General features: G+C 39.6%; 1 protein-coding gene across 1 annotated transcript in view; it reads right to left on the bottom strand.

Annotated features, from left to right (window-relative positions):
- The window catches only part of kirrel3a (kirre like nephrin family adhesion molecule 3a), a 164,837-nt gene extending 149,531 nt beyond the window's left edge, over positions 1-15,306 (bottom strand). The window contains exons 1-2 of the mRNA XM_042499533.1: positions 15,246-15,306; positions 14,733-14,825 (exon numbers count right to left, since the gene is read on the bottom strand). Of these exons, the coding sequence (XP_042355467.1) occupies positions 14,733-14,825; positions 15,246-15,306 (154 nt within the window). The remainder of the gene's footprint in view (positions 1-14,732; positions 14,826-15,245) is intronic.
- Positions 15,307-16,993: the final 1,687 nt, after the last annotated feature.

Below are 16,993 nucleotides of genomic sequence, written 5' to 3'. Positions count from 1 at the left end.
TGTTACTGGAGAGAAGGCCGACATCTCTACAGCCGATATCTTCAACACTCAGCAACTCGCACCAAAACAATCTAGATTTGATAAAAATATATATTTTTGATTTTCGGGTGATTCCTCAGTGATCGCCACGTCATCATAACCAATACTGGCCAAAACTAGAAAGAGAAAGTTGTAAAAAGTATAAATTAATTATTATCACATGTAGGCATCCATTCAATGTATCTATCTCTCAAATATATTTCTCTTGTTCCCTAAAATTGGCAATCGCAGGATATACGCACGTATCCTCTCATTAATTTCCCCTCAAATGAATCATCAGCAAATCAACCAGCATCGACATCCACCCTTCTCTCACTGTCACTTTGTTTGATGAAATCAAAGTCGTCAGGACTCTTCCAGTGACAGAAAGTCATTTCTGACATCCCTTATCTACACAAGTAATCACATTACACCACCAAACAAAAGAGCCTATAAAAAAAGAATGGGCAGTAACAATGCTTTTTGTCTAACATCATACGATCCATAAAATATGGATTATTCACTTTATATTGCTCATAAGCTCCATAACAGTGGGAAGCATAATTGAAAGAGGTAGGATCCTGGAAGATGGCTAAACACAATATAATAAATCAATAACATATGATGTCATGGAGCAGCGGAGGATTGCTTTACATCTCATTGCCCCGCCATCCGTGCATGTACACGCACACGCTTCAGCACACACGCTGACAGAGCTGTGTATTGTGGAATAGGGACACTAGCTAATGAGCCAAACAAATTGTCAATCCCCACCTCAACTCCCCACCACCACACACACACCTCTTTTGATAGAGAGCCAATACGAGCAGAAAAGAAACAATGGGTCATTGTTGGCCTTGTTCTGCGCTCCAATCCACTGACCAGGCATCGCTCGGCTGGCTGCAGAGGCTAATATATTCTGGACAGAACGGAAAGCACAACCACTCTGGGAAAAAAAACACAAAGAGCCAATGTGAAGATTAAAAAACACTGCTGAGGGCCCTCACAGCAACATCCACAGTGGGGTAATAACACATCTGCATTAACAAGACAACATCTGACTAAATTAGTATTCATAAATCATGTTGCTTTCCATATGGGAATGCTGATCTGCCTCTCTCATGTCCCATGGCACACTCGGTAATGAAGGTGGAGGAAATATTCTGAGAGCGTCAAAAGTCCTTGCAACGAATGCCAAAGCAACTTCAACAAGGCTTGTACTCTGCAGAGCTTGTCATTCTCTGAGGACGCTCATGTAGCGGAGCTCCCTGGGTTCTGAATTATATGGAGCAGCCACTTTCTCTTCCTGTGAACACATCCTTATCTGTGGTATTCACGAGGAGATGAGGGAGAGCGTTAAAGCGGGCGACCTCTGTCACTGTAGGCACCAATCAAGATCACCCAAGTCAGTCAGTCAACGCCAGCTGTCTGTACAAACAAGCAGCATATAAGTGTACACATGAGTGGGAGTGAGAGGAGTCATTATGTAAGTCTAAGTGTAGTCAACAGACATAGCCTTGCCATATAAGTGACATTGATTTCTCCTACTTGTGTCTATTTTAATGAGGCAGCAAGCGAACATGGGAGGGAAAGCAGCCCAGTCGAAGCACAGTTGCCTGTCAAGAGAAGGCCATTAATACATCGCACGACGCGCTTCTCTGTGGAGTCTGCATATCCAGGTTTGTGCATTTAGCGCCTATGCTCAGTGATTGACCACATGACTGGCTGGTAATAAGCTGGGATAAAGCTTTCTTTAAAGTGTTTTTGCATTAATGGCGGGTTATAAAAAGGAGTAATCGAAACAGTGACAGAGGAGAGTTTGTGCGATGCTGCTGCTACGCTTCAACGGCGTGATCACAGCTCATACATCACATCGTTGTTTACAAGCGACACCTAGCCTGCAGGCTCGGGCTCCGTTCACCTTCAATTAAATCTGATCCATCCGAAGTTTTCCTTTTTTTTTTTTTTTGAGCTCAAGCAAATATCTTATGAAAAAGTGAATTAAGAGCCCCATCTCTGCTAGTGTTGTCAAGTCATCAGTGCTAAGTCATCAGTGCTATCACACTATGTGAGGTGGTAGCAGAGGCCTGATTTAAATGCCATCAGACACCCGTATGTCATCCGGATCTGCCATCACTTCATCAGTCACCGCCCAGGAGGCTAATTTAGCTTATTCAAATTTGATAGTGTGCTGTCATGAAGGTGAACAAATAGCTAAAGTCAGGCTGGAATTACCCTTTACCACAATAAATAATCACACGCAGAGGCGGTGATGGCTTCTACATGCATTACATTAAAGGGCAATTTTGTTATTTTTCAATCTGGACCCTGTTTTCCCATGTTTTTGTGTCTAAGCGACTAATGGGAACAAACATTTTTAACCAGAAAACACTACCGCCAACCTCACCAGGCTTCATTGAAATAAACAGTCATTTTAGTGTATAGCAAATTTTCATATTTAACCCTCCGAAACCTTAGCAAATTGGCCTGCTTTCTTTCAAAAACATGGCAAGAAGAGAACAAGCAACTTAACAAAAAAATGGCCAAAAAGATAACAAGAAATTATAAAAAAAAAAAAAACTACAAGAAAACGTCCTGATAGTAACCCGAAAATAGTAAAGTAAACAAACATAAAAGAGAAAATGACAAGTTGCTTGTTTTTTGTTCCAAAATCTAACAAATTTTCTCAAGTTTCAGAGGTTTAAATGGTTTAAAGGTTTAAATTTTTTTGCTATATAAAATTGCTTTGATTTTAAATGGAATCTGGTTGCTTTAGCAATAGCAATTTCCAGGCTGGGTAGAAATACTCTTTCACAAAATGGTCTATCTCTGCATGGATCCTTTCCAAAATGTTGTTAGACACTTAGAATAATAATCCGAGCATGTCAATGGCAAAAACAAGCACATACAGTTGATGTAAATTGATGGTGCACAGATGCCTTGAGTTGTTATATTGCAGCCTGTTTCGCCTCCTATCTGCAGAGCTATCGCTCAGCTGTGCACCAGTTTCAAAAATGGTTGGTCCCATTAGTCATTTAGACACAAAAACATTGGGAAATAGGGTCCAGGTTGAAACGTGCCTAAGTTACCCTTTAAAAATGTGCCAGGTGATGTTTCATTATACCATTATGGCACTTTAACTGCTATGCTGAAAGCTGGACATGTTCTGTCAAATTATCAACAGCTATGGATGCACACCTGGGCTTTCTGGAGCCAAACGCTTCTATTTCCAAGTGACACTGGATAATTAAATGCAATCACAGGAATCTGTGCTTTCTTGCACATCATCCTGGCACCATCAGCATTAAGTGTATGGTATGTCTGTGGCCAGTTAGAAATGAACCCTTTCGGTTGTGGGGTTCAAAGATGATGAAGGTAACAAAACGGCATCAAATTGGGAGAAGAAGCAAGAAAAAAGGAGTGCAAAAAAGGAGGTGTGACAGCTCGCCTGGGCTGGCGAAACAGCTCTCTTCTGTCTCCTTTGTCTTGGTGTTAATCTGTATTCCGGAAAGACGCTCTGCTGAAGTGCATCTCATGCAAATGAGCATGTGTAAAAGACACTGGGGTCGCCATGGCGCATTCTTTTCCTGAAATGCAATCAAAAGTAGCCTTGGACTGTGTTCCTATTCATTTAGCCTGCTTCACTGCTTTTTTCATTAGCAGCATCTGCTTTTGTTGCTTCCCTCCCCAGTTCTCGTCTTGTTTTCCTACACACTGTGCATGAGTAGACGAAGAAGTGCCACACAGACGGGTACATCAAACTCAAAAACTCAGCTCGCAGGAAAGGAGTTGCAATGGAATCACAAATCCCCCCTGTATACGGATGTTTCAAATACTAAGAATAGAGAAGCAGTTGTTTTCTGCAGATATTTATTTCAAAATGTGCAAGTAAAATGACTGAAGCCCTGTAATAGGCATAATCGCATAGATGTGTATACCGTGCAAGGAATCCAGTTTTAGCAAGTTGTTTTTGCAGCATTATTCAATCATTACCATAATATGAAACAACAGTATAATGGTTGCAAATGAATAATACCCAGGGGCTGACAGCAACCTCAACACTATGTTTTGCATTGCAAACAAATTTGGAAAAAAATCATTTTGATTGCTTTACAGCACGTATGGCTGTTATATGTTAAAACTGTATTTTTTTGTTTGCAGTTATGAGAAAAACCTCAATTCAAAGTAAAGAAAAAAAGGCTACGGCCCTACTAAAAAGACGCTTTCCATTGCATTTAAAAAAAAAAAGTCTGCTTTCATATGAAAACACAGTGAAAATGATCCTTGTGTACACAGATCTGCAAAAACAAAGGAAAATGCTGTAGTATGCATGCCAGGCCAGTAGTTGGTGGTGTACCTTTGTAATGACACACTACAGAAGAACACATCAAAAGTTTAACGTTTCATGCACGAACCGTTGCCGTGTAAACGGCCCCTTAATGCTACTAAATCCTCTTAACAATAGAGCTCAGGACTGTCAGTTCATATCCAGCAATTCTTTACAAATCTACACCAATTTGTTCTTTGAACACTTGAAAAGGTGAATGAGCTTCTCTAAGCACTAAGCCTTTTGGTCTCTCCGGGAGGGTCAGTGTCAGTGGTGATAGTTTACATCCCTCTCACCTCAGACTGTCAGGTGTAAAAAAAAAAAAAAAAAAAAGCATGTCCATTAAAGCACAACATCCTATCTGCCCTCACCTGTCAGGAGACAGGAGACAGGACAGAGCGGGTGGTCGCCTCAAGGTTTCAGTCCAAATCCATCAATTGAACTCCTCCGTACAGCGGAGGGGATGGGCAGTTGGCTGAATGCTTAGCTTTACATGTAGGCTTGATTTATGCCTCAGTTCTGGCAAGTGTCAAGGCTGTGACTGGACACAAAGAGATTTACAAAGACAAAGCGGGTGTGCTGAGCTGCTGCTGTAGATAAATGCAAAGTGCTCAAAGAGGTTTGGGGGACTTAAAGCAGAGAAAAGAAAGGCCACAGTGAATTATGGTGATGAAAAATGTTGATTCACAATAGTTGTTACAGAATTGGAGCTCTGCTCAAGAGTGCAGTGACATTCACAAAGTCACTGATGTGTTTCCCTTCAACGAGAGAGTTTGCAGTTGTTATATTCAATTTAATACAAGATTCAATACAATGGTAATGTTGTTTTTTCCAACACATTCTCACTCCAAACTTGACAGATACAGATGGTTGCTCAGTGGCCCTACTTGTCCAACTATGTCACCCTTTGTATCCCTCGTGCATCAGTTTTAGATGCTCAGTTTCCACTTGTCACATGCATACGGTCTCTTTTGACAATGAACATTAACCAACGGAGGTTTAGCCTACTTGCTTTTTGGTTTAGGCGAAGGAAGTACTTTGTTAGGTTTACAAAAAAGATCACGGCATTGATTAAATTAAGTATGTTTGCTACTTAACTTACAAGAATTAGACAAATAGATTTATTTGGTCCGAGTCTAGGGCAACTGTCATGCCAAGTAAGGCAAGCAGAAGCAGCCCAAGTTATTTCTCCTGGACTGCTGATTTTGGGTCAGTGCTGGGCCAGGTCATTTTGACGACAGCCCAGTGATGGCAGCAGAATTAGACAGTTCATTTACCCCAATTCTGGGGCTTAATTAATACCGAGTTTCAGCCAAGTTTAGACCTGGGCCAGGTCATTGGGAACACACCTAACATGACATACTACGCTGCATGAACTTATGGTTCAAAATGGGAGACAAACAGCAGTCTCCTTGGTGTAAGTCCTGTATTTGTCTAGCCTTTTTTAACACAAAGATCGCACTATATTGCCACATTGAGGTCCCTTCTTTATGCCTAATTTGCATTTTACACAGTACCAAACAACCTCATTTCACTCCAGTGTGTGATCATACAGTGCACTAGTGATTTGCAGAATCATAAGATGCATGACGTGCATAACAGCAGCGCCAGTCTCTCCTGTGATGTAAAACTTAAGTGCCAACAGTGCTTTCTTAACAACAACAATGGTATTAATGTGTCAGTAAGAATCATTTACCATTACCAAAGGTAACACCCCCCCCCCACCCCCCCATGGTCAGGTATTTCCAACTTTACATTTTACACAGACCTCATTTCAGAGCTGTTTTCACCTCCGTTCAGATGCAAGACATCTCTTTCCCCCTCTCCTGTGACTGTACATTATATACAGAACAGCAAGGTGGCATAACAAAAGCAGCTTTTGAACCATCATCCGCCATGCCTCCTTCCAGCCCCACGCCAACTTTCTTGCTCTTTATATCATATCAGTTGCTCAGAGCATCGACTAATCACTTGCCTATAGTGCACCTCATTCAGACTCCAACCAAGGGTCAGTATCTGATGAGGTGAGAGTGAGGTCACCCTGTTTTTTTGTTTGTTCTTATCTTTTCTGCTTCAAGTTCAATTTGTTTTACAGTTTCTTCTCTCAGCGAAGCAGCATTAGCATTAGTATTATAATCAGCGACACACAAGTCAAATCTCAGACGCTATTCAGCAAGCCACACTTTCACCTCGTAGGTTGCTACGCGGCTTCATTTTACAGATTTTATGCAACAACTTTCTTGCTGTCTCTTACTGCTTCTGAGACAATCTCACAATAACCTCTTCCACTTAAATAACCTGCCAACTCAATGAGAAGAAGAGACACCGTGTTATTTCCAATAATACAAGGGATGACTTTTGGGCTCATGTACAAAGCAAGCCAGGTCTAAAATAGAAAATGCACTAAATTGCAGCGGGGATGAGAAAGAACATAATTAAGACATAATTATCATCCTGAAACTGAACATAGTGCCTCGAAGCAAAACTCAACCTTGAGTTAAGATTTCTTTTTTTATTATTGGACAGTTCGATGCAGGTTATGGGAATGAACATGTCCTTCACAGCCCTTTGTTGATGTGAATGAGTGGTTTACGTATTTGACAGTAGCCTTTCACATCAACAAGACTTGATTTTTAAATTCAAGAATGTTAATGGTGCCATAAGGTCGTATTCTTGTACAACCTCAAAAAAACACCTGAATCAAAGAGCCTACTCTGCTTCTCTATGCACTGTTGAGAATACTAAAGATTTAGAAAAACAAGTGAACAAGGTCTTTGTTGTTCAGATTAAAGAAAGTATCCACTGCGAAAGCTTTCACCTGTCTGGTGTTAAACATGTCGTTTTTAAAGGGCCTATTCATCCTAAATTGGCAGTGAATAAAGCAGCAGAGATATAATTCCGTCTAGGTCATGCAAAACTGTGTGCAATATCGCCAGAAATTAGTGTTCCTCTCTTTTTTTGGCTCTTACTAAACAAGCTCTTGTTTCATTATTTCCCTTTTACACCTACAAGAACACACCTATTCAGGGATTGAAATGCAAATTGTTTGGGGGAATTAAATCATAAATTGTTGTTGGGGATGAAATAATAGCACATCCCTGAGGTAAAGTAAAACAAGCTGAGTTGTTGTTGTTGTTTTTTTAGAAAGGAAACCAAGCTCAAATAATGAGTTAAAATAGCTGTTCTGTGTCTTCCATTTACAAACAAATTCAAATACCACCCACACAGCCTTTAGCGCTGACATCCTGATATAATTTGGATTCTAATATGCATCAGCTTTAGAAAGGAAGAAGGAAACAGATGAGTAATATGCGTAGCACACTGCCTGTTAGGAGTGCCAAAAAGGGCCCTTTTCCTGTGATGGCCTTTTACATAACTTCCACATCTTTCTAAAATCTAAAGAGCTCCAGGCTAGGCTTGGGCAGTCTGTAATATTTAGGGCTGGGCCAAAATATTCGTCTAGTTGAGTATTCGTTAATTGGGTAGGTATTTGGTTTTCAATTTAGGCATTTGGATATTCCTTTTTATTTCTTTTTCTTTTTTGCAGAATACAAATGCTATTTCAGTGTTTGTGATACCGCTGCTGCGCCTGTCACACACGCGGTGACAAGAAGGATCATTTTACCCAACAGTTATTAATGGGTTTGTTGACTGAGTGGAGCCATTTCTGTGTCGGTGTGTCCACCACTGAAAAGCAAACACGTGAGCCCCTCTGCAGCTCACCCCGAGTGGAGCTCTTTCCTGCAGCACAGAGCAGAAGAGATTCAATTTCTTCCATAATGAGGACAGATTATTTCTGATGCAAAACGAAATTTAACGCACTAATTTAGAACTCTGGACACAGATTATCGTATTGCTTAACTGAGTTTTTATTTTTCTTTCAATTTTACAAAATATGAAGTGTCACAACCACTGACAAGCAGTTGGAGGCACACAGGGGTCTCCTCCTACCTAACAACGAAACTCCGTGTCTCTCTCTCTCACATGGTGCGCGGTTTCGATCACATCTAACCCACATCGCCCTCATCTGTGAAGCGCATGGTCCCACCTACATACAATGAGTTTAATAGAAAGACAAGTGCCTGTATTCATAACAGTATTGAAAAACATACCTTTGGGATTTCTAAATACCCTGATACACCATTATATTGTGACGCAGCCAAAGCCTTATCCAGGCCAACATTTGGTAAAACCTGCAGAGGGCAAAAAAGGGACGAGTAAAACTACGACAATAAACTGCTCTGATACACTTTTCGTGCACAGGAAGAAGATACAGGGACTTGAAATGACCTAAGATACATTTCAAATCAGCAACTCGGTCACTGGAGAGGGTCATCTTATATGATTTCTCTGTGTAAAATTACCTGAAAGCTATCAGCTCTCACTTCCCTTTTCACTACATTTCTTACATGCACACACTGGTGCCATTTTCCTCTACACAAAGATGCTGGCAGGAAAATAGGGCCAGACAAAAAAAAATTGGATGACTATTTGCTGCACTCGAAAAAAAAGTGCATTTAGATCTCAAATACGAAGCATTTTACTATTGACATGAACGTCAGGTAGCAGAGACGTACTTGCTGCTGCTGGGAAGGATGAGCTAAGGAGCTCATCTCATTGGCTGCTCGGACTCCAATCAATATGTGTCTGCTTCACAAGCATCAGTCTGAAAGCACTAGGCTGATAACAATATGAACTTTAGCGGCGTTCAGTAAATGGTGGCTGTCACTTACTGTCGTTAAAGTTTCAGTGTGGAACTTCCTGCAGCTTTTCTCTTCAGCTCACGGAAAACACGTTTCTCATGTTTAAAACAAATTTACTGTCTGAGATATAGAAATACAAATAGAAGCCCAAACTGTGACCTCCAGTTGTAAACAATATGAACAGTAATTACATTTTAAAATGTTAATGCTAGTTTCTGTTATCATGCTTTGGTTTTAAACCATAATATCATCTTGTAAAGGTGAGAAAAGTGAAATTACCAGTTGGTATTTCTAGATGAGAATCGCCAACCTGTCTGTCTGTAATTGCTGATAAATATTCTTGTCCTCTGGGTTAATCACAGTGACAGAAATAGAGATAATGATAGAGATGTACATAATGCAGCATAATTAGAATCATTTAGCACATGAAATACATTAACAGGACTCATATTAATGCAGCCGAGAACTCAATGCAAATTGGATTAGAAATTAGATATTAATTAACCCTTTTTTCCAGAGGTGCAAAATGTGAAATTACCATCAGAAAATAGGTCCATATGGGGGTGAAACTGAGAATGATGTTTCCCCAGAGAGAAGGAGAAAGATTTTGGCAAGGCTCTCTCTGTGTGCAACCTTTAATAAGCCCCTCCAGGACATTGCAATTGCAACAATTAATGCAAATTCAACAAATCCAAGTGAATTTTGCCGACCTTAATTCGCCCAAACACCGTAACACTTTGATCAATCATGGTACCACCAAACCACCATTTACCAACAAAAATTATTGTGAAAGGCAATTTTTTGATGTTCTGCACAAAAAGAGGTGAGCTGTTCGGCACCATGTGCAACATGTTGGTGCAACACAAAGGAAAGCCATACTGGATGAATGGATGAAACTCGTAGACAAAATACAGGATAAATCACTGTGACAGACGTTGTTGCATCCAGATCAACTACTGAAAGCCTCAAGGTAAGTTACATTAAATATGCATGGTTAGTGGTAGGCATTTAAATCACAAGTTTTATCATAGAACAATATTACACAGATTCTTTAGACAAAAATACAATATTTGCTGATATCAACAAGTGGACCGTGATGCAGTTTCAATCAAATTAATTCAGACATTAAGATAAGATAAGATAAGATAAGATATATAGCGACACACATACATAAAATAAACCTATTTACGTAATTATTGCATGTCCTGAAGGAAATATTGTACTTGTGGAGTAATTGCACATTTGCCAGTGTTGCATTTTAAGGTGTTGCACATGTTAAAATATTGCACTAAAAGGATATTAGAAGGAAAAAAAACAACGGGGGGTCCTAATGCTACGTGTGAGTGTTGAGGACCCTGGTGGAGGTGGGCTCTAATGAATTCTTATTGCGATTCAGTCTGTGCTTAGCGACCCTATATCTGATATGAGACATCAGTAAATATAGTTATTGTCTTTTTCTTGGCTGCATGGCAAGATGGCAGCATGTATCAGCATTATCACTTTGCATCAATACAGGTTGTTCTCATAAACGGCTGCAATCAGAAGTATTATGAAATAAATACAGATGGTTGGTCAGTAAGTAGTTTGTGAGAACAACCTGTATTGCTGCAAAGTGATAATGCTGATACATGCTGTGTGTGTGTGTGTGTGTGTGTGATAAAGAAAACACTTTAGGGATTAAAAAAAAAATTTGAATGGTGTGGAAGCTTTATTCCCTTCTGGATGAGATAACCTAAAACTTTTTTCTTCTCACTGGAACAAGTTTCCTTCTGTTTTTAAATTAATTATTAAAAAAACATGTATATATATATATATATATATATATATATATATATATATAATTTTGCAATCTTGATTTTCCCCTGCAATTTAATCACAGAAAATATCTAAAAACACTGCAACACGCATTGCAATTTTTATAGGCTGCCGTAAAATCAGGCATTTTGAGCCACTACGATCTCACAAAAAGGCTGTTAAAATCTTGAGGGACTGCTTTATTGTGTGGTAATTTACACACAAAGTCAACACACAGATCTCTTTTTTTTCCAAAATCTGAGCAATCACTACTATTTGCTTGCAGCATGATGATGAAATGATATATCACATCCGTGAACAACTTGCCCCCTGCAGAGATCTGAATGGAGGACTGATGCAGCCCAATCTGAGCTCCACTTGCTCGTGCTCCCTCTCTCGTCTCCAAAATCTGCCAGAACATGCCTGACATGTTTCAGCATATAGCGACACAAAGGATTGACTACCTTGACCTGACAAAACACACACTCAGCCCGCATTTCTCAAGCATCGAACCCCCCTCCCCATCCCGGCCTCTGCACACTGACACACACAAGCAGACACACTCTATAACAAGCACTCTCTTGGCTTGAGCCTCTGGGCTTACCCATTGCTCTGCGGAGGTGTGAGTAACATCCAAATCTATATTGATGGCAGTAATCTCTCTCACCCATCGCCCTCAATAAAGTCTAGCAGCCTTGACATCCCCACGGTTCAGCAATTACAATGGAGCCATAAACTGTGTGATTTCCAAAGGAAGAACTTGAAGGGAAAAGGAACATGTGCTACTTTCTTTGTTTTATATACTGCATCTGTGTGCACACTCTTCGATGTAATTAGAGCATTTTTCCTGCACCCTGAGGATAAATTAAAGAGGTCCGTGGCACTCTAAGGTTCGCCTGTGTGATGCAATGTGATTCTCTGACAGTAGCTATGATAACTGCAGTGAAAATGCCAAGTATACTGCCAGTTGTCATCACACCAACAGAAAAGTTCACCTAAATTGTAGAGGACATGACAGAGGAAAGGAATAGGCCACCTGCAGAGTTTTAGAAATGTGCGATGGCGACTCTTTGGGCTATTTTTTAGTGATGGATCGCAGGAAGTAGCGAAATCAAAAGGTCAATTTAATCATAGTTTTATTATTTATAGTTTTTGCTTCCTGCACATGGCTCAAGCATAACTTTTTTTATAATGGCTCTTTCCCTCTCTTCAGACCGGAATGTGCTGGAAGCAATAACTGACACGTCTCTGAAACTCCTCTGATGCCCTATTAAGTAACAGATCTGAAGCGTCAGCAGCCCCTGGACCGTGATGGGTAATGCTATGTCATAGTTTCTATCCGCTGCCTGTTATACAATCTGCTTGATATAATTGGGGAACAGATTTTACAGTCGTTGGTACGAGAAGCTCTCTCCATCAAACTAGATTTGCTTCAGCAGCCTCCATTTGAGATGCAGCTCTTATTCATTTTTAATTTAATGTTGTCCGTTTTTATTGGCAAATGTTCCATACCTTGTAACGCATCTCTCCAATCTTTCCTGAGTGGTTATAATCTACAGTAAAAGCACATGGAACAAATCATCCATACAGCAGTTTGGATATCAATCAAACTTGTAACTTCCATCACAATTCAGAGCCGTTTGTTCTCTCAATTTTTAAACTTTGAGTCTAAAGAATTACAGCCACCACTGTCTCAAGTGTCAAGGTCAAGGTTTAGGCACTGTTTGGGGTTTTTTTGCAATACAGGTGCTAAACGATACTTTTCCTGGGTCTAGATCGATGCTTTTGAAAAATATAGCACTAGATGACAGTAAATTACATTTTAAAATGGCTTTGTTTTATTGTAAAGGCGAATTTAAATTTTATTTTTTTCAATGTATATTATAGTATACTGAATAAATACTGATAAATATAAAAAAGTATTCACCCAATAAAAAAAAATAATCAAATGACAATAATTTAACACTAAATAACACTTACAGTAGTAATAATGGCAAAATAAATTTTAAATTGGGATTAACAACTGTCTCCATAACTCAGGAGAGACTCAGCAGACATTTCTCTGAGATTTTCGCTGCAATGAGAAGAACTGGTCTATCTCAACAGTCCACCTTAAGGGAGCCTGGTCAGGTTCCAATGGTTGGCCAACTTGACTAGCTAACATCGGGGTTACCTCGCTTTACTTTTATCTGCAGGTGCCAAGAGTTACACAGGAGGTTGTCTTAGGTTTTGAAGAGTTGTAGACTTTATTCACTAAAAAACAGTCTGAACTGAGAACACAGTGCACTGCCAAGTTTCACACACACACGCTCGCTCCCTCACTCTCTTGCGCACCACTTGCACAATATGGCATCGAAATGAGGTTACCAAAACCTGCATTATGGTCCAGTCCGGTAGGTATCAGTGTTGTGGGAACAGATGCCCTATAGGCACCAGGTTTTGGTAACCAACCCTAGTGTGGACACAAGTAAGTTTGAGGGCAGATTTCATATGGAACTGGAAACAAGCCTGAAAACTTCTCAACTCACAACATACAGTACCAAGACAGCTAAACAAGCAAGAGGACATCCTCTGATTGTTCAAAGAAATACTGCACTGGAGAGAAACCTGCATGTCCATCTGCAGCACAAAAAGAAACAACCTAATTCCTAACGCAGCTGCAGGAAGTTGAATGTACCCCTATCTGCAGCACAAAAAAATAGCATCTCAGTGCTCCTTTGCTACTCAAAACAAATCTAAATTAAGTAACATGCAAAAGTTTGGTGTGAAAATGGCACCTTTCTATGCAAGGTATACTCATGGCACAAACAAATAGTTTATGAAGATCAGGGCTATGAGCCACTCAAAGTGACATTGAAAATATTAGCATCCTCTGAGAGCTTTTGAGGAGTGCACCTTTTCAGTCAGGACCTGTTGCTCAGGATTTGAATATTTCAGCTTTATGTATCTCTTTGCCATCGTTTTCCTACTGTGTTCTGAGTGCAAAGGCAACGTTTATACTTTACTACAAGATGTAAAAAAAAAAAAAAATGAACTCAACTGCAAAACTTAATGGGAGAGTTTGCACTGTAATATCACAAGCACAAAAACGTTTTTGCATTGGACCTTGAGACGGGGCGGATAGCAGTTTCAAGTGACGCCCAATTCATGGTGCTATCAGCAGCCAAAATTCATCCTTAGCAAATTCACCCATCCATACTTGTTGAAATAGGCACTATACAGAGTTATAGTTACACCGTATGAAAGTAAATTTCCTTGTGCTACACTATCAATACTAAAGCAATGGTAATACCTAAACTACTTAATTAAGATGCCCTTCAAAAGCACCATCAAGGACATTAGTGTTCAGTTACCACGTGCTCATGTATTTCTTGTTCTTACACAGCCTACTTCTCAACAAGTACACTCTGATTAGACCATGTCTTTATTTCCTTCTAAGTAGGAAAAAGGCCGCTGCTGTTCCAGAAATCACAACAGAGTAGCCACTTTTGTCCTCAACAAGTGAATCTAAATTGGGAGCAGACGTGTCAAGGTGGTTCTCCATAACACCGAGTCGTACATCCCTCTGTAAACAACTGAACTTTGATATCTGAAAATGTTGCTAGATTAATGCCAAGAAAAAGACACACATTACACCTGAATTTCCACTGCAGCAGTCACATTTACAATAAAAATACAGTAAAGACATTAGCATTATACCATTTTGACTTTTCATGGAGGTTTACCGTATGGTATATGGAGAAAGAAAATCTTCTTACACCTGTTTTCCTTGTTTAACAGAAAAAAACAACTGCACACCTCTCTTTCACTGAACAATGACTTGCTCATAACTCATTGTCTTAACTCATTATTAAACACAATTTTTTAACTTGACAGAAACAAAAACTCACCAAAATCATCTTGTCTTGTTAGTCGTCTAGTTCCACCAATCACCAACTCCGATTTGGTTGAATTAGTCTTGATCAGGATGTGAGCCAGCAGTTCTGGGAGGTTTGGAAAGTCAAAATGAGCACAACAGTCCAGGAACTCTGATTTTTACAAATTCTTAACATCAATATATATCAAACACATGCCATCAATACAAGAACAAAGGAAACTCTCTGACACAAAGGTGGGGTTCCTAGCCCACAGACAAAAAGCCGGATGAATCAAACAAGGGCTTTAAATACTCCCAGGTCGGACTATTGCTACCAGCATGGGTAAAATCAAACAGACAATTAACACTCTTACTAATGTTACTAACATCAGTGTTTCCATGGAGGCCCTTAAAATTTACAATAGCTCTACAACACACTATTCATGCTAGAGCTAATTCTTCAAAGGGCAAGAAACAAAATTTAAAAAAAGAAAACCCAATGCTCTCTTCCCCATCTCCAAGGTCCCACTTAGTTCAGTCAAATTACCAGCTCCTGGGGCTTGTTCAATGTTGAAATTGTGTGAAGCGCTTACCAGGTTGAATGGCATGTTACTTAGAAACAGTGTGCAACAGCTTTTGAGCTGCGTTTTCATCTCGTTTGGTGTGTGTGTCAGAGGTGTTACCCAGTAAGCAGCAACATGTGTAAATAAATAAATGTCTGGTAGTTCAGCACTGGATATAAAGGCGTTGGCTCTGCATGTTTAGCCTCCTTGGCTGCACCCGGCCTGATCAAACCTTTTGGGTACCCTTGAATGGATGGCAGCCAATATTCACTAATACATTTTTATATAGGACACATTTGTGTACGGTCTTCTATTAAGGAACTTTCAAAGATTGAAGAATTGTTAATCTTTTACGTTGCTTTAATTTTCGGAAAAAAAATATTCAGACTTGAGGCCTAATGCAGATGCCTCATTTAAAAGGATCAATCATAACCATGTTCTATGATATTTTTACTGTGTACTTTCCTTATTGAACACAAAAATACAACCACACACCTTCTGAATTTTTCACTAAACTAAGACTACCTTCATTGCCTTTTAACTCCAAAAACTTCATTCAAACATGACAGAGGCAAAACGAAACTGTCTTAGTCTTGTTAGACGTCTAGTTAGTTAATCCACTGTTCAATCAATCATCAACTCTAATTTGGTCCAAATAAAGCCCAGCGGTTTCTCTGCTGTTGCTGTACCATTAGAGACTGACACCTGGTGGTGCATGCTGTGCACTACACACACTCAATACAGCATCTTCGTATCAGTTTAATTAAAGAGGAGAGTCTGTATTTTACATTGTATAAAAAAATTACACCGTCAAGACTTCTAAGTACCCTAAGCCAAATTCCTGTACGCAGTGTGTGGCACATGCACAAACTTGAACAAATTTTCAGCAACAAGATGAAGTGGGGGCCATGAATGACAACTCAAAGTCAGCAAGAAAACAAACAGATTCAGGGAGGAAACTCTGTGGTAATTTGTTTTCAAAGATGCTTGAGGAGTCATTCATCATCAGTCACACAGTGTAATCATTCTGTGTGCACAATTACTCAAAATGTTGCCTCCAATTAGAGTTCCTTTGCCAGATTGCTTAATTTATAATTTAAAAAATGACCTGTCTTCCTTCAAGCAGATTGCTGCATAAAAATCTCCCCTTTCTCTCACACAAAAAAAACAAGAACAACAATGTAAATGTGCGATAATGGAGAAGTTGTCCCTTTAACTCACTTCACTGTAGGATGCCTCTTTCCTCCCACAATTAAGTAGTGTTGTTACCGCACAGGTTCATGCATTAAATGAAAAAGGGCACGGCCGGGAGAGAAAAGAAATCAGCCGAGCAATTATCCACACAGATGTTTTACCAGGGAGTATTAAACAATGGTAATCAAGTGTTGGATCTTTACAAATGCTCTCCCACTTCATTTTTTCGATCCCAAAGCTCAATCTTTTGAAAGTACATGGAATATTATTACCCTTTTGGTTGTTGATGTTGTTGCTGCAATGATTGTACCACGAGGGACTGTTCCCATGCGCCTGCAATAACATCAGTATGGCTAATAAGAACCTAACATGATCTTATTGGATGTAATGCGCTTCACCACACAGAGAGCTAAAATATGAATATTGTTACCAGCTGAATTTTGTATGTTGTGTAAATAAAGAATTAAAAAATAGTTCAATTAAATAAGTGGAAAAAAAATCTCTTTCTCCGCTTTTAGGAGAGTTATTTTTTTCAGTA

The sequence above is a fragment of the Plectropomus leopardus genome, chromosome 13 (genome assembly GCF_008729295.1).
Source record: "Plectropomus leopardus isolate mb chromosome 13, YSFRI_Pleo_2.0, whole genome shotgun sequence".
Classification (NCBI taxonomy): domain Eukaryota; kingdom Metazoa; phylum Chordata; class Actinopteri; order Perciformes; family Serranidae; genus Plectropomus; species Plectropomus leopardus.
The sequence above is the reverse complement of the archived record's forward strand: the minus strand, read 5'-3'. Positions and strand labels throughout refer to the sequence as shown.